The sequence below is a fragment of the Canis lupus genome, chromosome 23, assembly GCF_003254725.2.
Source record: "Canis lupus dingo isolate Sandy chromosome 23, ASM325472v2, whole genome shotgun sequence".
NCBI lineage: Eukaryota > Metazoa > Chordata > Mammalia > Carnivora > Canidae > Canis > Canis lupus.
The window spans coordinates 37750826-37773610 of NC_064265.1; the positions used below are offsets into that span (position 1 = coordinate 37750826).

General features: G+C 38.0%; 1 protein-coding gene and 1 long non-coding RNA gene across 3 annotated transcripts in view; both read left to right on the top strand.

The window, feature by feature from the left end:
- Positions 1–22785, top strand: part of ATP1B3 (ATPase Na+/K+ transporting subunit beta 3) — a 42874-nt gene that overhangs the window by 5251 nt on the left and 14838 nt on the right. Inside the window, exon 2 of one of the 2 annotated variants that reach the window (XM_025448926.3) lies at positions 18619–18747. The exons of the other annotated variant lie outside the window; for it this stretch is intronic. Coding sequence (XP_025304711.1) covers positions 18619–18747 — 129 coding nt within the window. The remainder of the gene's footprint in view (positions 1–18618; positions 18748–22785) is intronic. 2 annotated transcript variants of the gene reach the window in all.
- On the top strand, positions 43–18612 carry LOC125753401 (uncharacterized). The gene is made up of 4 exons (XR_007405125.1): positions 43–156; positions 5651–5809; positions 17183–17278; positions 17527–18612. It is a non-coding gene; the product is annotated as an uncharacterized LOC125753401 (long non-coding RNA).

The window sequence follows — 22785 nt, forward strand, 5'->3', positions numbered from 1 at the left end:
ACTGTTGGGAAAGTAACAGGACTTGCCTTACCCTGTGTGCAGGCTATAAATGAAGGTCAGTGGTGGGTGTGGCAGCGCCAGCAGCAGAGGCATACTGAGCCATCACCCAGCAGGAGACAGCACTTCCTGGACTGGTAGTGGAAGGGAGGGGACGGGGTAAGTTTGTGTGTTATGTTCTAGATGTTTTCATTATGGTAGTATGTGCTTTACTGTTGTTAAAAAGCAACCTTCCTCTACCCTCAAAATATTTTGATTCTTTGAAATTGACTTTCTGATTTATATCTGTAGAATTAAATTAGTTGTATTAAAAGAGTTTGAAAACCTGCCTATCTTTAGTAGCAATATTGCCATGATTGGTCATGTTTAATTAAGGAGGAAAAAAGACATTTTTAATATATTTTTAAAATAATTTATTATTTTTTTAAAAGATTTTATTTATTTGAGAGAGAGAGCATGAGTCGGGGAAGAGAGCAAGTGAGGAAGGGAGCAGGAGAAACACTCCCCACTGAGTAGGGATGCCAATGCCCGGCTCCATCCCAGGACCCTGGAATTGTGACCTGAGCCAAAGACAACTGCTTGACCGGAGCTACGAGGCACCCCGGAAAAAAAAAATTTAACTCTGAAAGATAAAGTTATTATTTTCTAATTATGCATTCATTGCATTGATTTTGAAGTAAAATTATTTGTAATCTTTAACCACTTAGCATAACCACTATTAACATCATAATAGTTTTTTTTTTAAGATTTTATTTATTCATGAGAGACACAGAGACACAAGCAGAGGGAGAAGCAGGCTCCCTGAGAAGAGCCTGATGGTGGGGAGCCTGATGCAGGACTTGATCCCGGGACCCTGAGATCATGAGCTAAAGGCAGATGCTCAACCACTGGGCCACTCAGGCATCCCAACATTTCAGTAGTCTTATTTCCTTTTTGTGTATCAATTTTTTTTTAATGTATAAATAAAATTTTTAAATCTACAGTTAGATAACCTAATTTTATCACTTAAAGGGGAACGGTTTTGTGTTGGGGATAACCTTGGCCCTCTCCATCACCTCTGTGGGGACTGTCCATACTTCCTGCTAGAATGTATGTGTTCTGGTGTCTTTAGTTATTTTCTCTATGCTGAGACTCCCAGATCTGTGTCTATAGTTGTTATGGCTTTTTATATTAATATTAGTGTTAATATAGTCTGACAGAGATCTTCAATTGGATGTTTCATAGAACTGTGAAGTGTTTCACACACCTCTTCATGTAAATCTCCATTGTCATCTCTTCTACCATTCTCTACCCCTTCTGGGCCTATTTCTTCTGAGTCTTTCCTTCACCTTGGCTTAGGTACTCAGATGTCAGCTCTGATAAATATATCTGATCTCTGATAAGTATCTTTGAACCCTTCTTTGCCTTTAGACTGTGTCAAGTGCTCCTGTGTATCCCATAATAGTTTTTTTTATAGCATTTAATGATTTTTTTTGTAGTAGTATATAAGTTTCTTATTAACTCAGCTTTGATTCTCTGATTCTCTCTGAGCCTGTTGCTCAGTACTTAGGAAGGTAATAATAGGTAGAATGAATGAGCACTATTAATGAAATGTGTCCATGTAATTAGTCTTTTTGCAACATTAAAATGTCTTTGATGGTATTGGCATATCATAGTGTAAGGGTTCCCCAATATTTGGGCATCCTACCCCGTTTTTTAATAGCACTCTGAGTTTCATGGAAATTCAGTGTTAAGAGGAAGCTTCCACTTAACTTTCTCTTTGGAGATTCAGCTGAGTTTGTGGCATGCCTAAGTGGTGCATCTGATTAGGTTAACAGAAACAGGATTATTATCCAGGTCTCCTGCTTTCTGCTTTATTGCTCTGTTCAGCTTCTTATACTGCTCTTATGAGACCTGCTTAAAGGTTTGTTTTATTTTTTAACCTCTTTGAAATTTAATGGGCATTTTTTAACAGTGTCATTCTCTGCCCTGCAGGGTGCTTTACTAATATTGTTTCTGAAAAGGATTCTCTAACTTAGCCTCCCACATATCTGTTCAAACTTTATAACTGAGTTGGTTGTAGACTGCCTCTTATTTGTAACTTTTACTTAGTATTTTGTCAGTGCCATCATAAGGTATGATTTTGGGGCTGACCCTTGTCCAAGGCATAAGGCACTTTGGCAGGTTCTGGCCTATAAATAGTGGCCCTTTATGTACCCTTACTACTACCACTCTTCGTCCAAAACCTCTCTAATAATTTTTTTTCCTGATTCCTTGTCTGTTTTTCCTTGTCTCATTTCCTAAATGTGTATTTCCCAGGTGCTGTCTTTGGCCTTTTTTTCTCATCTTCTTCCTGGCAATCTCATAAAACAATTGCAAAGATCACTCATTTTACTTCTTGGTTAACACCTATCTCAGATTTAGTTGCTTCCTGAATATCCCATGAACTTAAGAGGGAAAGGCTTCAATGTCTTGACCAGCTCTGTAACTAAACTACCTTATATATATATATATATATATATAAAGTATATATTATATTATGGCAAACAGTTTTCTCCCCTTCCTCTACTGAAGTTCTGAGTTGCTCCTATATTAGCAGTTTTTGAAAACAGAGGTCACTATCTTTTCTGTCTTCCCAGTTCTACTTCCGTAACATCTCTTAAATCTGTGACCCCCACACCCTCATTGCTTGCCTCTACTGTGGTTAATCAGGAATTAATTTTCTCTGCCCTACTCCTTCCTTGCTCCCCCCACCCCATTATCTTTTGAAAACCCACGTTCAGAAGGAGTTCAGGGTGTTCACTTTTCATAGCTTAACAATACTTACACCACCTGTTTCAAATTTCCTAGTTCTTAAACTCCCATCAGCCCTGGACCCACTGTATCAGGGTCTGGTAGTGCCTTTTCTTAAAAATTCTCTGATTAAAAACTTAAAGCACCAGATGAAGAGCTTTTATAACTTTTCCATAGTTGTTCCAAGACCACTGGCTTTCCAGTTTTTACCTACTGTTTACAAAAAAAGTTGTAGTGTTGTTCACTTTGGGGAAAGTGAACTCTTAACGCCTGAGGCATCCCCAGAAAGATCCAGGGAATCATTTGGAATCATCGTGACCTAAAGTGGTGTAACTTCACTTCTTTCAGGTTATTTTTAGGGCTACAGCTTTGATCATGCTACTTCTCATACCCAAAATTATGTTTGGATTCCCACTGCTTTCAGATGGCTTAAATTCCAAACAGCTGGCATTCCAGGCTTATTATATATATTGATTTAGAACTAAGTTTCCAATCTTATAACCTGTCATTTCCCACCTTACTCCCCATATACCACATGTCATAGCCAAAATGGGTGTATTTGGAATGCTCTGCTCATTCCCTCCCCCATGTCCTTCATCCCTACATCATAAATTCTTCCCTACTTTAGAGACCTACCTTTGAGTGTCAGCTGTCCTAAGCATTCTCTGATACGCCCAGGTGAAAATAATACCACATTTATTTCCTATAACATTTGAAACATTGTATCCTGAATTGTTGTTTATGTACAGTGCTCCTACTAACTAGATGTTCTCACAAATCAGGATTTACATTTGCATATCCCTGTAGTATCTAACACATAGTAAGAGCACCTTTTTTCTTTCTTTTTTTTTTTTTTGGATGGACAAATTGTCATTTAATCAGTTTCAGCTTGTGATTCACCTATTCCTTGGGCTAAAGGTGAGAGTATTGTGGGTTAGTATAGTTTCACACTGTGAAAGTCTTATTTGTGGAGATACTTTTTTTTTTTAACATAAATTTATTTTTTATTGGTGTTCAATTTGCCAACATATAGAATAACACCCAGTGCTCATCCCATCAAGTGCCCCCCTTAGTGCCCATCACCCAGTCACCCCCACCCTGTGGAGATACTTGTATGTAAAGGCATAATTCCCCTTACCTTACCATGATTCTGCCCCACTAAACTAATTCATTTTGAAGTTTCCAGAGAGGGTACCATAGTATAAATGAGCCTGTGGGCATATATATATATTTCTTTTACTGCATGACTTTTAGAAGTATACCAATATCCTGAGATGACCAGACAAGGACTCACTCAGAATATAGACCTGATTTCTCATTCCACACATCAGCTAAGCTTAGATAACTCATTTTTAAAGTCTCTTAGTTTTAGTTTCTTCTGTAGGAGAAAAGTTGTATAAGATAGTTTCTAAATGTCACTTTGAAATGGAAAAAAAAAAAGTCTATATAAACACTTCAGGACAACAGGCGGTGAGCTTTTTCTTTAAGGACCAGATAATCCTTTAGACTTTGCTAGTCATCTGGTATCTGTTGTAACTACTCAACTCAGGTATTATAGCTTGAAAGTGGCACTAGGAATTTGTAAACTAATGGACCTAGCTATATTTCAGAGTATTTTATTTACAAAAACTGCTACTGTGGTTTGCTGACCTCTTTAGAAAAGAAGTTAGTGTCCGTGTAGGCTGACTCAAGAAATCTAAACTGGTCTGGTTTTTGTTTGTTTGTTTGTTTTAAGATTTTATTTATTCATGAGGGACACAGAGAGGCAGAGACATAGGGAGAAGCAGGCTCCATGCAGGGAGTCTGACATGGGACTTGATCCCGGGTCTCCAGGATCAGGCTCTGGGCCGAAGGCAGGTGCTAAACCACTGAGCCACCCGGGAGTCCCTAAACTGGTCTTAAATAAGATGTACACTCCTGGCTTTGTTCTTTTCACATAATGAAAGTTAACATTATTGTTTGAATTTTTACAGTACAGATGTGAATAATTAGTAAGTCCACTGTCCTCTTCAGCTTTCCAGGGTAACCACTGTTAACAATAATACATGGTATATCCACTTTGGATAAAGTTCTGGTAGTTTTTTATAAAAGTAAATATACTCCTATCCCATGACCCAGCAGTTCTACTCCTAGGTGTTTACCTAAGAGAAATGAAAACATATTCACAAAAAATACTTGTACAAGAATATTCATAATAGCTCCAAACTGGAAACAGCCATCAGGAGACTAGGTCAACAAACTGGTATGTCCAAACAGTGGAATACTACTCCACAGTAAAAAGGAACAAACTATGGAAAAAAAGAACATGGGTGAATTTCACAATTAGGCTGAGCAGGAAAGAAGCTTTACCTAACAGAACACAATAGGATTTCATTTATATGAATTCTAAAACAAGCAACACTTCTTAGTGCTAGAAAAAAAGCCCAGAATGGTGTTTGCCGCTAAGCTGGTGGTCATGGGGACTGGGAAGGGGCACCAGAGAACTCAGTAGGGTGGTATAATGTTTTGCCTCTTGCTAGGGGCTTAGATCTTATAGAATGCATTTGTCAAAAACCTTTTTTTTTTTTCCAAGTTTTTAAATTTTAGTTAACACACAGTGTAATATTAGTTTCTGGTGTATACAGTTTAGTGATTCAGCACTTCCATACATCACCCTATGCTCATAACAAGTGTACTCCTAAATCTCCATCATCTATTCACCCATCTCCTATTCACCCATCCCCCTGCCCACCTCCCCTCTGGTAACTATCAATTTGTTCTCTATAGTTAAGAAATTTGGTTTGTCTCTTTCTTTATTCCCTTTGCTCCTTTGTTTTGTCTCTTAAATTCCACATATGAGTGAGATTATATTGTATGTCTTTATTTTTTTTTTTTTTTGAAGACTTTATTTATTCATGAGAGAGAGACAGAGACAAAGGGAGAGAGAGAAAGAAGCAGGCTCCATGCAGGGAGCCCGATGTGGGACTCGATCCCAGAACTCCAGGATCACACCCTGAGCCGAAGGCAGGCATTCAACTGCTGAGCCACCAAGGCGTACCTGGTATTTGTCTTTGACTGACTTATTTCACTTAGCGAAATACTCTCTAGCTCCATCCATGTCGTTGCAAATAGCAAGATTTCATTCTTTTTTTATGGCTAATAGGCCATTGTTTGTATGTGTATGCATGCATGCATGCACACCATGTCTCCTTTATCCATTTGGCAATCAATGGACACTTGGGCTGTTTCCATGATTTGGCTATTGTGGATAAACATCGGAATGCATGTATCCCTTTGAATTATTGCCAAGTCATAGGGTAGTTCTATTTTTTCTTTTTTTTAAGATTTTATTTTTAAGTAATTTCTATGCCCAGCAATGTGGAGCTCGAACTCACAACTCTGAGATCGTGAGTCACATGCTCCATAGATTCAGCCAGCCAGTCACCCCAGTAGTTCTATTTTTTAATCTTTTTGAGGAACTTCCATACTATCTTCCAGAGTGGCTGCACCAGTTTGCATTCTCACCAACAGTGCAAGAGGGTTCCCCTTTCTCCATCCACATCTTTGCCAACAGCTATTGTTCCTTGTGTTGTTGATTTAGCCATTCTGATAGGCGTGACATGATAACCTCATTGTAGTTTTGATTTGCATTTCCTGATATGTAACGTTGAGCATCTTTTCATGTGTCTTGGCTATCTGTATGTCTTCTTTGGAAAAATGTCTGTTCACGTCTCTTGCCCATTTTTTTAATTGGTTTATTTTTTGGGGTGTGATTGTCAAAACCCATCTAATGGCACATTAGAGGTTTGTGTATTTCATTGAAGGTGATTTTTTTCTTCAATTTTAGTTAATATGCATGATGAAGTGTTTAGGGGTGACGTATACATACTGACATTGGGAACTTGAAATGCATTAAAAAAACAAATAGTGAATAGATATGAGATATAGTAGAATGTTAACTGTAGAATCTGGGTGGGTTTGTGGATGTTCATTGACATTCCACCTTTCTGTGTATCTATAAACATTGCTAACTGAATACTGGAGAACACTTTTCTTTTTTTTTTTGAGAAAAAATATTTTTAAAAAAGATTTATTTGAGAGAGGGCGTGCTTGAGGGGGTGGGGAACATATGGATAGGAACAAGCAGAATCCATGCTGAGCATGGAGCCCAACTCAGGGCTCTTATCTCACAATCCTGAGATCATGACCTGAGCTTAAATAGTCATATGCTCTATCAACTGAACCACCCAAGTGCTCTGAGAAAATACATGAATATATGTAGATTATGTAGATATTTCTCTTGATTGCCTTCTACCAGTTGTGGAATCTTTCTTACAAAAAATGGTTTTTTTTAAATCAGTTTTCTTGCCATTCCTATTTCGGTGCATTTATGTATGCATATATGTGTATACTTAAATGTGTATATGGCATATATAGAATATGTAGGAATAAGCAATTGTCTTTCACATGTGTAATCGGAAAAATGTGTGTTCTAAAACTTGCCTCCCCTCCACCCCACTTATTGTGTCCTGTGTTTCCATCTCAGTGTGTATTTCTCATTCCTTTGAATTATTTTACATAATCCATAGTGTAGAGCTATACAAGATATACATATATTTTGTTATAAATATTTAGATTGTTTCCAATTTTTCTCCTGAAAATTGCTGATGTGTGTGTGCTACTATTTTAGGGTAAATCCTGAGAAACTGAATTACCACTTTTTAGTGTGTGCTTATTTTTATATTAATAGACTGTCCTCTAAAAAAAGCTGTATCAATTTATATTCCCACCAGCAAAGGATAAAGTACTGGTTTCCCTTTGACTTTCTGAGCATTGGATTTTATCACTATTTAAAAATTTTTGCCAGTTTGATGGCATGCTGATACCTGGTTGGTTTAATTTGCAGTGTCTCTGGTAAACGCATATTTTTGTTTGCTCAGTTTTTTTATGGTCACCTAGTGTCTTTGCTCTCTTTTGTCTCTTAATTCTTGTATTTCAAAGTATTTATTTTAAATAAACAATGTCACAAATTTAATAGTCTTAATGAATTGTTCCTAATCACTTAACCCAAAATATATTGAATAATCCATTATTTTCTCACTGATTTGAATTGCCAACTTTCTTCATGTAAAACTTCATCTTATGGATCTTTTCTTGAATTTTGTTGATCTGTATCTCTATTCCTGTGTCGTTACCACAAATTTCAAACATGTAAGCTCTATGTGAGCATTTGTAAAATAAAATACATGTGTGCAATTTGTGTGGATACTGTCTGTCCAGTTTTGGTACCACATATGCTGGCTTTATAAAAACCATTTAGGTAACTTACAGAACATACTATAAAAGGATAGTTTATAGGGATCCCTGGGTGGCGCAGCAGTTTGGCGCCTGCCTTTGGCCCAGGGCGCGATCCTGGAGACCCGGGATCGAATCCCACATCGGGCTCCCGGTGCATGGAGCCTGCTTCTCCCTCTGCATGGAGCCTGCTTCTCCCTCTGCCTGTGTCTCTGCCTCTCTCTCTCTCTCTCTCTGTGACTATCATAAATAAATTAAAAAAAAAAAAAAAAGGACAGAATAGGAACCTTTGTGATGCTGTCCTTCTTGATGTATTTTTATTAATATGAAACGTTTGTTCTATTAATGCTTTTTGACTTGAATTCTAGATTGCTTAGAGTAATAATATCAGTTGAGATTTCTTTTTGTAAGCCAAGACCTCCTTTGTTTTCAACCATTATGTGTTACAATTTTAGGTTTTCTTCTGTAAGTAGTATTTAGTGGATTTTTTTAACTCATTTTGAGAATGTCTTGTTTGACTACTATGAAATTATTCATGCCATATTGTTTTTGGAGTTTTAATTTGTTTTTGAATTTAAACAAGTCTAAAATTTTAACTTTATGTAAAATATAAACTAATATAGTGATAACAGGAGATGATTGGCTGCCAGGTGAATGATGTGTGGATTGCAAAGGGGGGCACAGGGACTCTGGAAGTGATAGAAATGTTCTGTATCTTTAGTGTAGTGGTGGTTTCACAGATTATGCAACTATCAAAGACTCACTGGGATTGTGCAATTAAAATTAATAAAAGTTATGTGTAAATTATTCCTCAGACCTGATAAGGAAAAGAAAATAAAATTGACACTTAAGATGTTGCCAGTAAGTCTTACTGGTTTCTTTGCTTACTATTGCTTTATATATTTTTCCTCTGTCTTAGGTTTTTAAAGAAAACTTTTAAAAATGGAAATATATATTAACTTGTTTTGGAATTTGGCACCTATCGTCTCTTTTTTTTGAAGTCAGATATAGAAGTTCTTCAAAAAAAGAAAAGAATTAAGATAGTTTAGCTAAAATTCAAATCCTCCTTGACCACATCCCCAGTCCCAATTCTGATCCCTTCCTTTTTTATTCAGAGGCAACCACCATTTATGAATTTGATTTGTAAGTCTCTGGTCCATTAACAAAATGTATTTCATGTGTATTTACAGAAATGTAACTCTTTTGAATGTTTTAAATATAAGCATGTAGTATATTTCATTCTGAATTACTTTTTCTCACTTGAGGTTTTTGAAATGTTTCATTCCTTTTATAACTAGTTTATAGTTTTCCATAATATGTTTTATTTCTTCTTTGCTTTGTTTGAGGACACTTACATTGTTAGCAGTATTTTGCTATTGCTCTTCAGTTTTTTGTATTGCATAACCAATTCTTTCACTTAGGATTTGAGGTTAGTAAATTTTCTGAGTCCTTTATGTCTGGAGATGTCCTTTTGTTTATTTAATTCGTTGATCTTTTAGTTTACAATCATTTTTCCTCAATTTGGAGTATATATCATTTTTGACCAGCGAGATATTTGTCAGTTACAGTTGTCTACCTTAGGTAGAGCCTATTTCATGTTTTTAGAAGCATTAAGAAATTTTCTCTTTGGTGTTCTGAGACTTTACCTGTATATGTATGGGTATTGGATGTTTTCCAGTATTTTTCAGTTTTTTCCAATCTAGACACAAAATTCATTACTTCTTTGAACATTCTTCCCCCTCTTCCCTTTTCTGATGGAATTTCTTTTAGGTCTGTTGATGATATTCTGGTTCTGTCGCCATGTCTCAATAACTTCCATTTATTCCCTTCCTCTTTTTGCCTAGTGTTATAAAAAATCTTGATCTTTTAGCTCACTGAATTTTCCTTTAGCTGGCCAATTTACTAGGTTAGCCTTTCTCCTAAGTTTTTGTGTTTTAAACAACTTTATTGAAGTGTAATTGACATGCAGTAAGCTGTAACATAAAGTGCACAACCTGAGTTTTGACATATACTCAAATATATGCATATGATATAGTATACTTGTGAAACTACCACTAGTGAAAATAATGAACATAATCATTACTCTCCAAATTTCTTCTTGCCCTTTTGTAATTAATCCTCTTTCCCTATCTCCCCAGACTCCAGGCAAAAAGAGATCTTCTTTTTGACACCTCAGCCCAGTTTGTGTTTTCTGAAATTTTAAATACATGCAATGTAGTGTATATTCTTTTAGCGTGGGCAAGGAGGGACTGACTTGTTTCATTTAGTATAATTATTTGAGAAATAGTTCATGAATAGTATCTAATCTGTGGATATACCAAAATTAACTTATTTATTAATTCCTCTGTTGATGTGCATATGATTTGTACTTTTTAGGAATTACAAATAAAGCACCTATGAATATTCATATACCTTAACCTCTGTGAACGTGTGCTTTTATTTTTCTTGGTTAAATATCTAGGAATGGATTAGCTGGATCCTATTATAGGTGTATGTTGCTAACTTATTCAAAAAATTATCAAACAGGAACATCTGGATGGCTCAGTGGTTGAGCGTCTGCCTTTGGCTCAGGGTGTGATCCGGGTGTTCCAGGATTGAGTCCTGCATCGGGCTCCCTGCAAGGAGCCTGCTTCTCCCTCTCCCTATGTCTGTACCCTCTCTCTGTGTCTCATGAATAAATAAATAAAATCTTAAAAAATAATTATCAAACTGGTTTCTAAAATAGGACTTTTATCCCTCTCTCCTTTTTCCATATTCCCACCAGCAGTGTATGAGAGAGTTCAGTTGTTCTACTCCTGGGCCATCATTTGGTATTGTCAGTCCCTAGGTTTTCTAGCATTTTGGTGAGTTTGTAGTGGCAGCTAATTGTGGTTTTGATTTGCCCTCCTCTGATGACTAGTGATGTTGAGCACTTTTTCATGAGCTTATTTTTTGTAATCCTTACGTCTTTGCTGAAATTTTCTTTCAAAACTTGTGTGCATTTTTGAAAAATTTCTTTTGTAGTAACAGTTCTTTACATATTCTAGAGGCAAGTGAAGTCCATTGTTGGTTACATGTTCTGTAAAAATTTTCTCCTAGTCTTGGTTAGCTTTTTTGTTTTCTTAAGTGTCTGAATTTTTTTTTTTTTTAAGATTTTATTTATTTCTTCATGAGAGACGCAAAGACAGAGAGGGAGAAGCAGGCTCCATGCAGGGAGCCCGATACGGGACTCCATCCCAGACTCTGAGATCACAGCCTGAGCTGAAGGCAGATGCTCAACCACTGAGCCACCAGGCGTCCCTAGTGGCTGAATTTTTCTTTGGAGTTTAACTCTTCTCCAGTTCAGTTTATCTAATGAGGTTTTTATTTTAATAATCAGAATGTGAGATCTGATTTTTAAAAATTGTTCTTTCACCTTCTACTCTGTATTTTAAATATACTTAATGCTTTTTTCCTTCTTGCTCTATTTGCACCCACTTCTTTTGGATATTAGCTACTTTCTTTGTTGAGCTTGTACTTTATCAGATTAGGTTTTTCTCGGGCAGCCCAGGTGGCTCAGCGGTTTAGCGCCACTTTCAGCCCAGGGCCTGGTTCTGGAGACCTGGGATCAAGTCCCACATCGGGCTCCCTGCATGGAGTCTGCTTCTCCCTCTGCCTGTGTCTCTGCCTCTCTTTCTCTCTCTCTCTTAAGGATAAATAAATAAAATCTTAAAAAAAAGAAGATTAGATTTTTCTCAAATATTTGGGGATTATTGGCTCTGTGCTCCTCCTCTTTGTATTTAGACTTTCTAGTTACAGAAATAGGGGATGTAGGTAGCATATGTCAACCAAGACTGGTCTAGGTATGGGGACTCTCTTCTGCTTCAGGCTTTTACCAACCTACCCAGGACATTGCCAGGTTTTCCAGCCCAAGCATCTATACTCCCTCTCCCACTTCAAAGTAGATGTTGCTACTGTTAGTAGTTGCTTAATGCCAGAGGCAAGTGTATATATTGAGGGATAGGACCAAAGTTAAACTCGGTGTGTCTGCTCCTGCTATGGAATCCTCTAGTCATCTGTCTGGTCTTTGACTCAGAGCTCCCCCCTCTTCTCCATCCTTGGCGAGCCAACGTACTTATTTCTGGGAGGCCTGATGAAATCCCTTTCCTTCCTCTCCCTGCTAGAGACAGTTCATTCTTTATCTTTTTTTTCCCTAACCCTTGATGTCTGTAATTCTTTGTTTATATGTCTGTCACTTGTGATAACTGAACTCTTGGAGAGAAGGAACAGATCTTATTCTGTGTAAATTTCTATCACCTGGAGCAACATAGAATGCTTAAATGATAAATTTTTCAGACAGTAGGAGTTTAGATTATAATAAAAAGTAACAACTTGGTGTACCTGGCTGGCTCAGTCCGAGCATGCAACTCTTAATCTCAGAGTTGTAAGTTTGAGCAGCACATGGAATGTAGAGTTTATTTAAAAATAAAATCTTAAAAAAATAAAAGGTAACAACTGAAGGCTCCCAGGGAGAGCAGACCAGGTAAAGGTAACACATGGAGAGGTACTGGTCTGAATGTCACCCTCACTGGTAGGCTAATCTTAGGCAGGCTATTTAGTCTTGTGTAATTTTTTTTTAACTCTTTTTTTTTTTTGAAGATTTATTTATTTATTCAGAGAGAGCGAAAGAGAGGCAGAGACACAGGCAGAGAGAAGCAGGCTCCACGCAGGGAGCCCGACGTGGGACTCGATCCCGGGTCTCCAGGATCACACCCCGGGCCGCAGGCGGCGCTAAACTGCTGCGCCACCGGGGCTGCCCTCTTGTTTAATTTTTTAAATAAATATATAAAATATGACTGCATGTGTATATATACATATTTTTATTACAAAAATGGTACATGTCCATTAGTTTAAGAAAAGTCACTCTTTCAGGCAGCTCCGGTGGCACAGCGGTTTAGCGCGGCCTGGAGCCCGGGGTGTGATCCTGGGGACCCCGGATCGAGTCCCACATCGGGCTCCCTGTGTGGAGCCTGCTTCTCCCTCTGCCTGTGTCTCTGCCTTTCTCTCTGTGTGTGTCTCATGAATAAATAAATAAAATATTTTTTTAAAAAGTCACTCTTTCAATGGGAAACAAATTATTTTTTTTTCAGCCAACCACGCAAAAGCAATTTTTTTAAACAGGTGGTTCTGCGACAATGAATATCCACATACAAAACAATGAAGTCCAGTTCCTTCCTCATACCATATATAAGAATGAACTCGGGATGCCTGGGTGGCTCTGTCCATTAACTGTCCAACTTTTTTTTTTTTTTTTAAGATTTTTTATTTATTTATTCATGAGAGACACAGAGAGAGAGGCAGAGACACAGGCAGAGGGAGAAGCAGCCTCCATGCAGGGAGCCCTACATGGGACTCAATCCCCGGTCTCCAGGATCAGGCCCTGGGCCGAAGACGGCACTAAACCACTGAGCCACCTGGGATGCCCAACTGTCCAACTCTTGATTTCATTTCAGGTCATGATCAAGCCCCAAGTCAGGCTCCGCACTCAGTATGGAGTCTAATTAAGATTCTCTCTCTCCCCCTCCCCCTCCCCCAACTCTCATACATGCTTCTCTCAAAATAAAATCTTAAAAAAATATTTTTTAAAAATGAACTCTGTGCCTGGTGGCTCAGTTGGTTAAGTGTTGACTCTTAAGATTTTGAGAGAGAAAGCAAGAGAGCACAAGCAGGGCCAGGGGTGCAGAAGGAAAAGCAGACTCCCTGCCAAGCTCCCAGGGGTCCTGGGATCACGACCCCAGCTGAAGGCAGACACTTAACCAACTGAGCCACCCCAGCACTCCGAAGCATCAGGTCTTGTTCTCAGCTCAGGTCTTGATCTCGGGGTTGTGAGTTCAAGCACCATGTAATTAATTAATTAGTTAATATTTTTATGTTTTTTTAATTTTTATTTATTTATGATAGTCACACAGAGAAAGAGAGAGAGGCAGAGACAAAGGCAGAGGGAGAAGCAGGCTCCATGCACAGGGAGCCCGACGTGGGATTCGATCCCGGGTCTCCAGGATCACGCCCTGGGCCAAAGGCAGGCGCTAAACTGCTGCGCCACCCAGGGATCCCAGTTAATATTTTTAAAATAAATTTTTTTTACAGGCATGCCTGGGTGGCTCAGTGGTTGTCTGTCTTTGGCTCAGGGCATGATCCCGGGGTCCTAGGATTGAGTCCCACATCAGGCTCTGTGCAGGGAGCCTGCTTTTCCTTCTGCCTATGTTTCTGCCTCTTTCTGTGTATGTGTCATGAATAAATAAAATCTTTAAAAATAGATAAATAAATCCTTTTTTTACAAAATGAACTCTAGGTCAAAGATCCAAACATAAAAGCTAAAACTATAAAATTCTTTTTTTTTTTTTTAAGATTTTACTTATTTATTCATGAGAGACTTAGGCAGAGGCAGAGACATAGGCAGAGGGAGAAGCAGGCCCCCTGCAGGGAGCCCGACGTGGGACTCTAGGATGACGCCCTGGGCTGAAGGCGGCGCTAAGCTGCTAAGCCAACCCAGGCTGTCCTAAAACTATAAAATTCTTAAAAGAAAACATAGATGCAAGTCTTCAGGACTTTGGTTTAGACAGTGGTGGCTTTAAAAAAATGCATTACCTCCCAGACGCTACGCTGTATGTGTGTGTATATCGTTTATAACAAAACTGTAATCTTAAGTATAGCCCTTTAATGAGTTCTGAGTCATTCTAGCAAATTCTCAAACTTGAAGGAGCATTAGGGCCCTCCCAGATTGGTAGCCAGTTGGTTTAGAGGTTCAAGAGGCATCTGAAGTGAGTGGCGTTCTTGTGTAGGGTCATGCCTTGAGCTAGTAGAGTCTGTGCTATGCTGGGCAGTTGATGCAAGAACTGGATTGTTGGACATTCAGTGGGGTTGAAACAAAGTGTCTGGTCAAGATCCATTTCTCTTTCCCCTGAATGACATAAACCGTGGCCTGATTTTTTGCTGCTTAGTTTCTTTTATAGACTTCACATTAACAAACCTCATTTATGAAAACATTTTTTGAGAGTTAAGTGCAATTGATTCCATTAAGATTTAAACCTTGAATTTAGCCTTAGAGCCCAGTTGCAGTATCATTACAAAAATGTTTCTAGATAGTTGTTGGCTTTTTTTCCTCCCTGAAGTTTTTTATGTCGTGAGATTTCTTGACTTTTAGTTTCCTTTCCATAATGTAAATAATTAGATACTACTATTACCCCTTCTCTTCGAATGAGAGTAGGTACAAGGTCACCGTGGGAAAGTGGTCTGGCCAGGATTTGAGTTTAAGTCATACTCTAGCATAGCCTATGCATATACCCACCCTGCTCCGTCTGTTGTCCTATTGTCAACAAAAATAAAATGAGAAAGAAGAAAGGGATTTAAAAGTTGGGGCTTCTCAAGGAATAGAAATGAAAAGCAGAGTCAGTTCCTGTGTTAGAGAAAGGTAGTTTTTAGCCATTCGATAGTAGTTCTCTTATGTGCCTTTAGATCTGAGTGTGAGTACAGAAGTAGCATTTGTTGTGCTAATATATACTATTAGAACAATGTGAAAATGCAAAAACACCAATTATAACATGAAGATTTTTGGTATTTGATATTTATTTTGAGTAAACAGCTTTGGTTATAATTCTGCTGACCTCAGACTATTTAAAATGCTGATGTTTCTTCAGAGTTTTGTGCATGTTAGTTTCTTTAGTTGGTTAATGACTTAAGGAAATTCTTGAAGGATTTTAAGCTGAGGAACATGAGTAATAAAATCACTATTTAAGCTTCATTTACTTTTTCCTGCTTTTATTAACTAGAACTGACACAGACATGCCACACTGAATAGGTTCCATCTGCACCATCCATTTACTAACCCAGGGTGCCCCAATTTGATCCCCATCAATGTGTTAAGCCTATCAGCAAACTGCATCTGAGGAACTGTATGTGACAGCAGTAATTTATAACTTCTGTAATGATTTTATTTATTCATGATTTATTTATTATTATTTAACTATTTATTCATGAGAGACAGAAGGAGAGAGGCAAAGACTTAGGCAGAGGGAGAAGAAGGCTTCACGCAGAGAGCCTGATGTGGGACTCGATCCTGGAATTCTAGGATCACACCCTGAGCCAAAGGCAGTTCAACCTCTGAGCCACCTAAATATCCCAACTTTTGTTTTTCTTAGTATGAGAAAGGTTAAGTTGATAAATTGTCGCTACTCTTATGAGTGATCCTTCATATATGATATTTATAAGTGAGATTAATTTTTAAATATTAGGTTTAGGTCTTAGTAAATGTTCCAGTAGAGAAAATTCATTTTAGTGCTAGAAATCACTTATTTCTTATTTCTACACTCCTTACATTCAAAATCAACTTAATGGCCATTAATATATAGCATCAGATGTGGGACATGGTTATTAATCTGTATATCCTTTTTTTTTTTTTTTTTTTAAGATTTCATTCATTTATTTGGAGAGAGAGAGCGAGCAGGGGCAGAGGGTGAGGGACAGGCAAAGAATCCCAAGCAGACTCCACAGTGAGTGCAGAGCCTGACTCGGCTCAATCTCCTGACCCAGAGATCATGACCTAAACCGAAACCAAGAGTCATACGCTCAACCGATGGCACCTCAGTTTGTGTATCTCTTTTATGGATATATCTCTTTATAGGAAATTTTAACACTTTTTTCATTATGTAATGGTTCTTGAGAAAGCATATTTGGATATAGCTTGTTCATGTCTGTTTTATGTTTACTCCACATGTAACTTTTTATGAATTTCATTTACATTATTTTTCCTAGAAATTGAAAATCAGATTTTGAAAATAGTATTATTTGTGGATGACTTAAAAACACAGCTAAATAATTAAACTCTTAGCACTTTAGTTTCAAACTTCACTATTGCATCAGCAAACTACCATGACTCAATCTGCCTGCTGCTGTAGTGTTTTATAGTATGGAACATAGCCCATGTTTGTTACATTTATGTATTTGTGGACCCTAGTCTGTTGAATGGAGGATTTATCAGTTCCTGTAAACATCTAGATCTGAAAGAATAATTTCTCCTATATCTCATTAAACTAGCCTTTCGGCTTTGCATGTGTTTCATTTCCCTCTGTAGTAAATTAAGCACCTCTTTGAGATTGGTCTTCCTTTTCTTTTTCTGCAACAGGATCGCTGTATGTGGTAGGGAAGTGATGCTATCTGAAGGTGACATGCTGTCCTCCTTTCTTCCTTCTGTCCTCTCGCTCCCTATTTTGGCCTCCTGGTAATTGGGGCAAGGGAGGATGGGTGGGTGCTAGTCTAGATTAAGATGAAATTGCTGTAACTATTTTGCCTTTACTTGAAGTGGGGAGGGCTGGGCAGTGTCCTGCTCACATTTAAGAAATAAAAGTTACCTAGCTTGTGGCATAGTCTGTTTTGGGGTCATGGGGTCTTTAGAAAAATCAGAAAAACCTGGTAGAGCGATTCTCTGGGGAGTAAAGAATGGATATATTTAGAAATATATTATTACAGAAATCTCAGAAACTCTGAAGTTAATCCTTGCCTGGGGATGGATGATTGGAGTCCATTTATTTTAGGTAGGAACCTCTGCAATGGCCCCTCTGCTGGTAATAGAGTCAGGCAAATAAACAAGTATATTATTAAGACGGGGAAATAAAGCTGATGTTAATTCAGTTCCAGGGAATTAAATGTTTTCATTATTGCTGTATCTGGGAATTTATTATCTTTTGATCAGTTTTAACATTTAAATATAAATATGTGACTTTACCAATATATTCTAATATATAATCTTGATGGTAACCACTTCTGATGTTAGAACTTTGAATATAGACATTTGAGAAAAATGGTTTTAGATGTTCCCCCAAATAAGCCACTGGCTTAGGATAGACTTGTTTTAGTGTTTCCAGATTGTGAAGGAAAAAGATGTTGATGTTGAAACTTGGGTATGCCAACTATTGCTTTGTGCTGAGCAGTGGAGTTTTGAAGTCCCATTGGTTGGGGCACTTGTTTCTGGTCTTGTCCTTTGTTTGCTTTTGCATGAGCCTTCTACTTGTAGAGTTTCCTAAACATTATTCATTGAATACCATCTTCATGATTTGCCTCTGTGCACATTTCCTGGCCGTTAAGTCCACTTACTTTATAAAACTTAAATTTATACAAATAATTATTGTGAAATATGGGATCGAAGTACTAATTCCTTTCTGTTTGCGACTTAAAGGAACATGTGCATAATGGGGTTTTATTCCACCTAAAATCATCCTTATCTCACTGAAGGACATCAAGTTCATTTGGAAAACATTCCCCTAGGTGCTGGAATGTTAAATCTCTGATCTTGAACCAGAGTATGGTTTGTGGAAGCTGTCTACCTTGGAAGCAACTGTGGAGATGCGGGGTCCTGGGATGGGTAGATGATGCCTGCCGAAACACCCTCTGCTTGGGCAGATTGTACTGTTCTGAGTATGGAGACTTGGCTGTGTGCATGGCAGAGCTTGGAACCGTAGCCTCATGACAGTTGGTTTGTTTCCTTAACCTGCCCCTCACGGTCCCCCACGTGCAGTGTACGTGTGTGTCTCCAATTTTCCCAAGTTTCCTTTTCTTTTGCAGGTTTGATCTTGCTCTTCTATCTAGTGTTTTATGGCTTCCTGGCTGCACTCTTCTCATTCACAATGTGGGCCATGCTTCAGACACTGAATGATGAAGTTCCAAAATACCGTGACCAGATTCCTAGTCCAGGTAATTATATTGCAGTTATTGTGGCTTTTAACTAAATTTGGTTCTACTTTGGGGTACCTGAGTGGCTCAGTCAGTTAAGCGTCCGACTCTGGGCTTTGGCTCAGCTCAGGTCATGATCTTGGGGATCTTGGGATCAAGAGTGGGGAGTCTGCTTCTCTCACTCTCCCCCCCGTCCCTACCCCTGCTTTTAGCCTCACGCACACCTGCACTCGCGTTTGCGCTCTCTCTCTCTCTCTCTCAAAATAAGTCTTTTTAAAAAAATGGGGGGACCCCGGGTGGCTCAGTGGTTGAATTGAGCATCTGCCTTTGGCTCAGAGCGTGATCCAGGAGTCCCAGGATCGAGTCCCACATCAGGCTCCTTGCGGGGAGCCTGCTTCTCCCTCTGCCTCTGTGTCTACCTCTCTCTGTGACTCTCATAATAAATAAATAAAAATCTTAAAAAAAAATTTTTTTTGGTTATACCTTATCTTCACTGTAAATTTCTTACATAGGTAAAAGTTAAACTTTGGGATTAGTGTGAAATTTTTGATTTTTGTTTGTTGTTTAATATTTGCATAATGATATAAAGACCTTTAATATTTACATACTGAAGACCTATAATATTTACATACTGATATAAGGACCTGAGCTGATAAATCTTGAGTCCTTTGCCAGGAGTAAGCAGGAATGAATATGGGGAATTAGAGTGAAGCCAAATATGACCAATATAGTTATAAATGGCTTTTGTGAATATCGTGTACCATTTTCACTTTGTCTTGAGTAATTTACTTATAAAGTATATAGTTTAGCTCTAGCTTGGGGGCCAGAGCATTGGTCTTGTAAAATAACAAGCTTTCTATCTTTAATTGCTTAACATGGAAGTGGTAAAAAAAAAAAAAATAAATAATAATCATCATCAATTGGGAATAGAATGGGTATATATTCTTACTGTGTTTAATTCTTTTCCACTGATTGTTGGGAGGAAAAAAAAAATTCTCCAGGATACTCCACTACAGAAAATATCTTAAACACTTGTTTAAATCGTATTTTCTACTGCCTGATTTCATCCTTTTTAAAGTCTTTGAATGCCAGCTTTGTCTTTGTTGAACATGGCTCTTGTCCTCAAGGTGCTGGCAGTTTTTATAGAAGAAGATAACAATATGCAAAACTCCAATATGTGTAATTCCCCAAAAATGTGAACACCTGCTAGAGATAATAGAGAACGGCTGGCGGGGGGTGGGGGGGGGGATAGCAGGAAGGGTGGGAAGGAAGGAATATCGTGGGAGGTTTCTTTTTTTTTTTTTAATATATTTTTTATTTATTTTATTTTTTAAATTATTTATTCATGAGAGAGAACAGAGAGAGAGAGGCAGAGACACAGGCAGAGGGAGAAGCAGGCTCCTTGCAGGGAGCCCGATGGTGGGACTCGATCCCGGGTCTCTAGGATCACGCTCTGGGCCAAAGGCAGGCCCTAAACCGCTGAGCTACCGAGGGATCCCGGGAGGTTTCTTTCTAGAGCAGTGGTTCTCATCTAACAAAGATTGGCTCCCCCAGGGCCTTGTGGTCATATCTGGAGACAGTTTTGGTTGTTACAACTGGAGGGGTGCTACTGGTGACCAGAGGTCAGGCATGTTGCTAAACATCCTACAATGCACAGGACAAGCCCCCATGCAACAAAGATTTACCAAGCCCAAAATGTCAATAGTGCCAGTGCTGAGGAGCCCTGATCTAGATCCTTGCTCAGGGCATGGATTTGTAAGCCTTATCAACAGCCAAATGGCACCAGTTTCCCAAACCATCTTTTCTTGGAACATTTTATTCTAAGGACTTTCCCTTATTTTGCTGCTAATATTTGTGTAAACATCAGGAATCACTAGTTAATGTCATTTACATCATTAGTTTATTTGATCAAGTATTTTATTTAACTAGCTCCATGCTCATTTTCCCCTCATCTCTAATGGTAGGCCTGTTTTCTTCTACCTAGATTAATTCTCTCTCTTTCTCTTTTTTTTTTAAAGATTTATTTATTTTGAGAGAGAGATTGATTGGGGGGAGGGGCAGAGGGAGAGAAATCTCAAGCAAATCTCGACTCCCTACTGAGGGAGGAGCCCAGTGCAGGCTCTGAAATCTCCAACCCTGAGATCATGACCTACGCTGAAACCAAGAGTCAGATGCTTAATGAACTGAGCCACCCTGGTATCCCTATCTAACCTAATTCTATATTTTTCTTGCTAAGTTATGTGACTTTGATCCAGTCTATTTCAGGAATACTAAACTATTTATAATTGCATGAGTAACAAAAGTAATAAAATAATTCACAATTTCAAACTGAGTCCCTTAAAATTATTTAAAACTGTACTGTAGGGCAGCCCCGGTGGCTCAGCGTTGAGTGTCTGCCTTCGGCCCAAGGCATGATCCTGGAGACCTAGGATTGAGTCCTGCATCAGGCTCCCTGCATGGAGCCTACTTCTCCCTCTGCCTGTGTCTCTGCCTCTCTCTCTCTGTTCTCTCTGTGTGTCTCTCATGAATAAATAAATAAAATCTTTAAAAAAACCCAACAAACTATACTGTAGTACTTAGTCTTATCTTTAACTTAATAAATATATATGCACATATATAACGTGTACATATTAATGGATGAATATACATTAGCTTGTTAAGATTTTCTCTTTACAAAGGGTTATGGGTCATGGGTTAATATTTTTTCTTTCTACTTATATTTTCCACAGTATATATGGTATTTAATATACTGGGGGTTTTGCATTGACTATATTGGTTTTAATTTTAAATGACATCATTTTAATATTATTTGTACCCAGTAAAATAAATGCTTGTTTGAAATTGGTACGTATAAGTAACCTATACATCCACATAGCATGAACACATACTGATCATCATACCCTGACAAACATGCATATTATGCACACAAAGTCTCATACTCCAGTGGTTTAAATTGGAAAGAGATAGAGGAGTTACTGGTCTTTACATTCTGTTGATGTTCTTTATTTTGGGTAAGGCAGGACTTTATTTGGAGGAATTAAGCATACCATGTCAAAAATGTGCTTGTACCATAGTTTTTTTCTTAAGAGTTTCAAATTAATTGTTAAATAGCAAGTTACCCAGGGGTCCAAGAGTATTGTTAAGCAAGGTCTGGGAAGTAACTGGTATCAGAATCAGTTTTAGGGGCACCTGGCTGGCTCAGTCGGTAGAGCATATGACTCTTAATCTCAGGGTTGGAAGTTCAGGCCCCACCTTAGGTAGGGATTACTTGAAAAAAATAAAATCTTTTTTAAAAAAATTCAGCAATTCAGCTTTAGACTTTCAGGTCTTAATACAAAGTTTTTGCAAATTGAATGGCTAAAACATTGCCTTAGAAATTAGTCATTAGTCATGTAAAGGAATATAGTCATTTGTATAAAGCATAGATATCTTCGTATTTTTCTTTAAAATTTCTTTAGTTGAGAAATATGGATATTGGGGATCCCTGGGTGGCTCAGCAGTTTAGCGCCTGCCTTCACAGGGAACCTGCTTCACCCTCTGCCTCTCTCTCTCTCTCTCTCTCTCTCTGTCTCTCATGAATAAATAAATAAAATGTTTAAAAAATATGGATATTTTGGGTTTTTCTTAAAGTTAGGTATTTTTAATAGTTATATGCAAGCTGCCTTAATTCCATTACCTTTTTACTTACAGTATATTATATCTTGTTCCTGCTGTAAACCTTAAAAATAAAAACAATTTCAGACATATACAGATGGTCATTTAATATAATGGACAGTAAGGTATTTTATTCTTTCATTAAATGCTTTTACAGAAAGTCTTAAAGTTATTCTAGATTTTATAGAGATTTTGTGGTGGATGGACAGTCAGGCATAGGAGATTATCCAAATCCAAGTGATCTCTGGTATGTTGATGTAGGTGAATGGGGAGTTTAATCAGGAGGTCTTTTGGGCTGAATATAGACTGAGATTTGCTCTGCCATTTAGGAACATTGTTTTATCATATGTGGGTAGCACTGCATCTAGTCTAACTCAAAATTCATGCAAACCAACACAGGCAAGT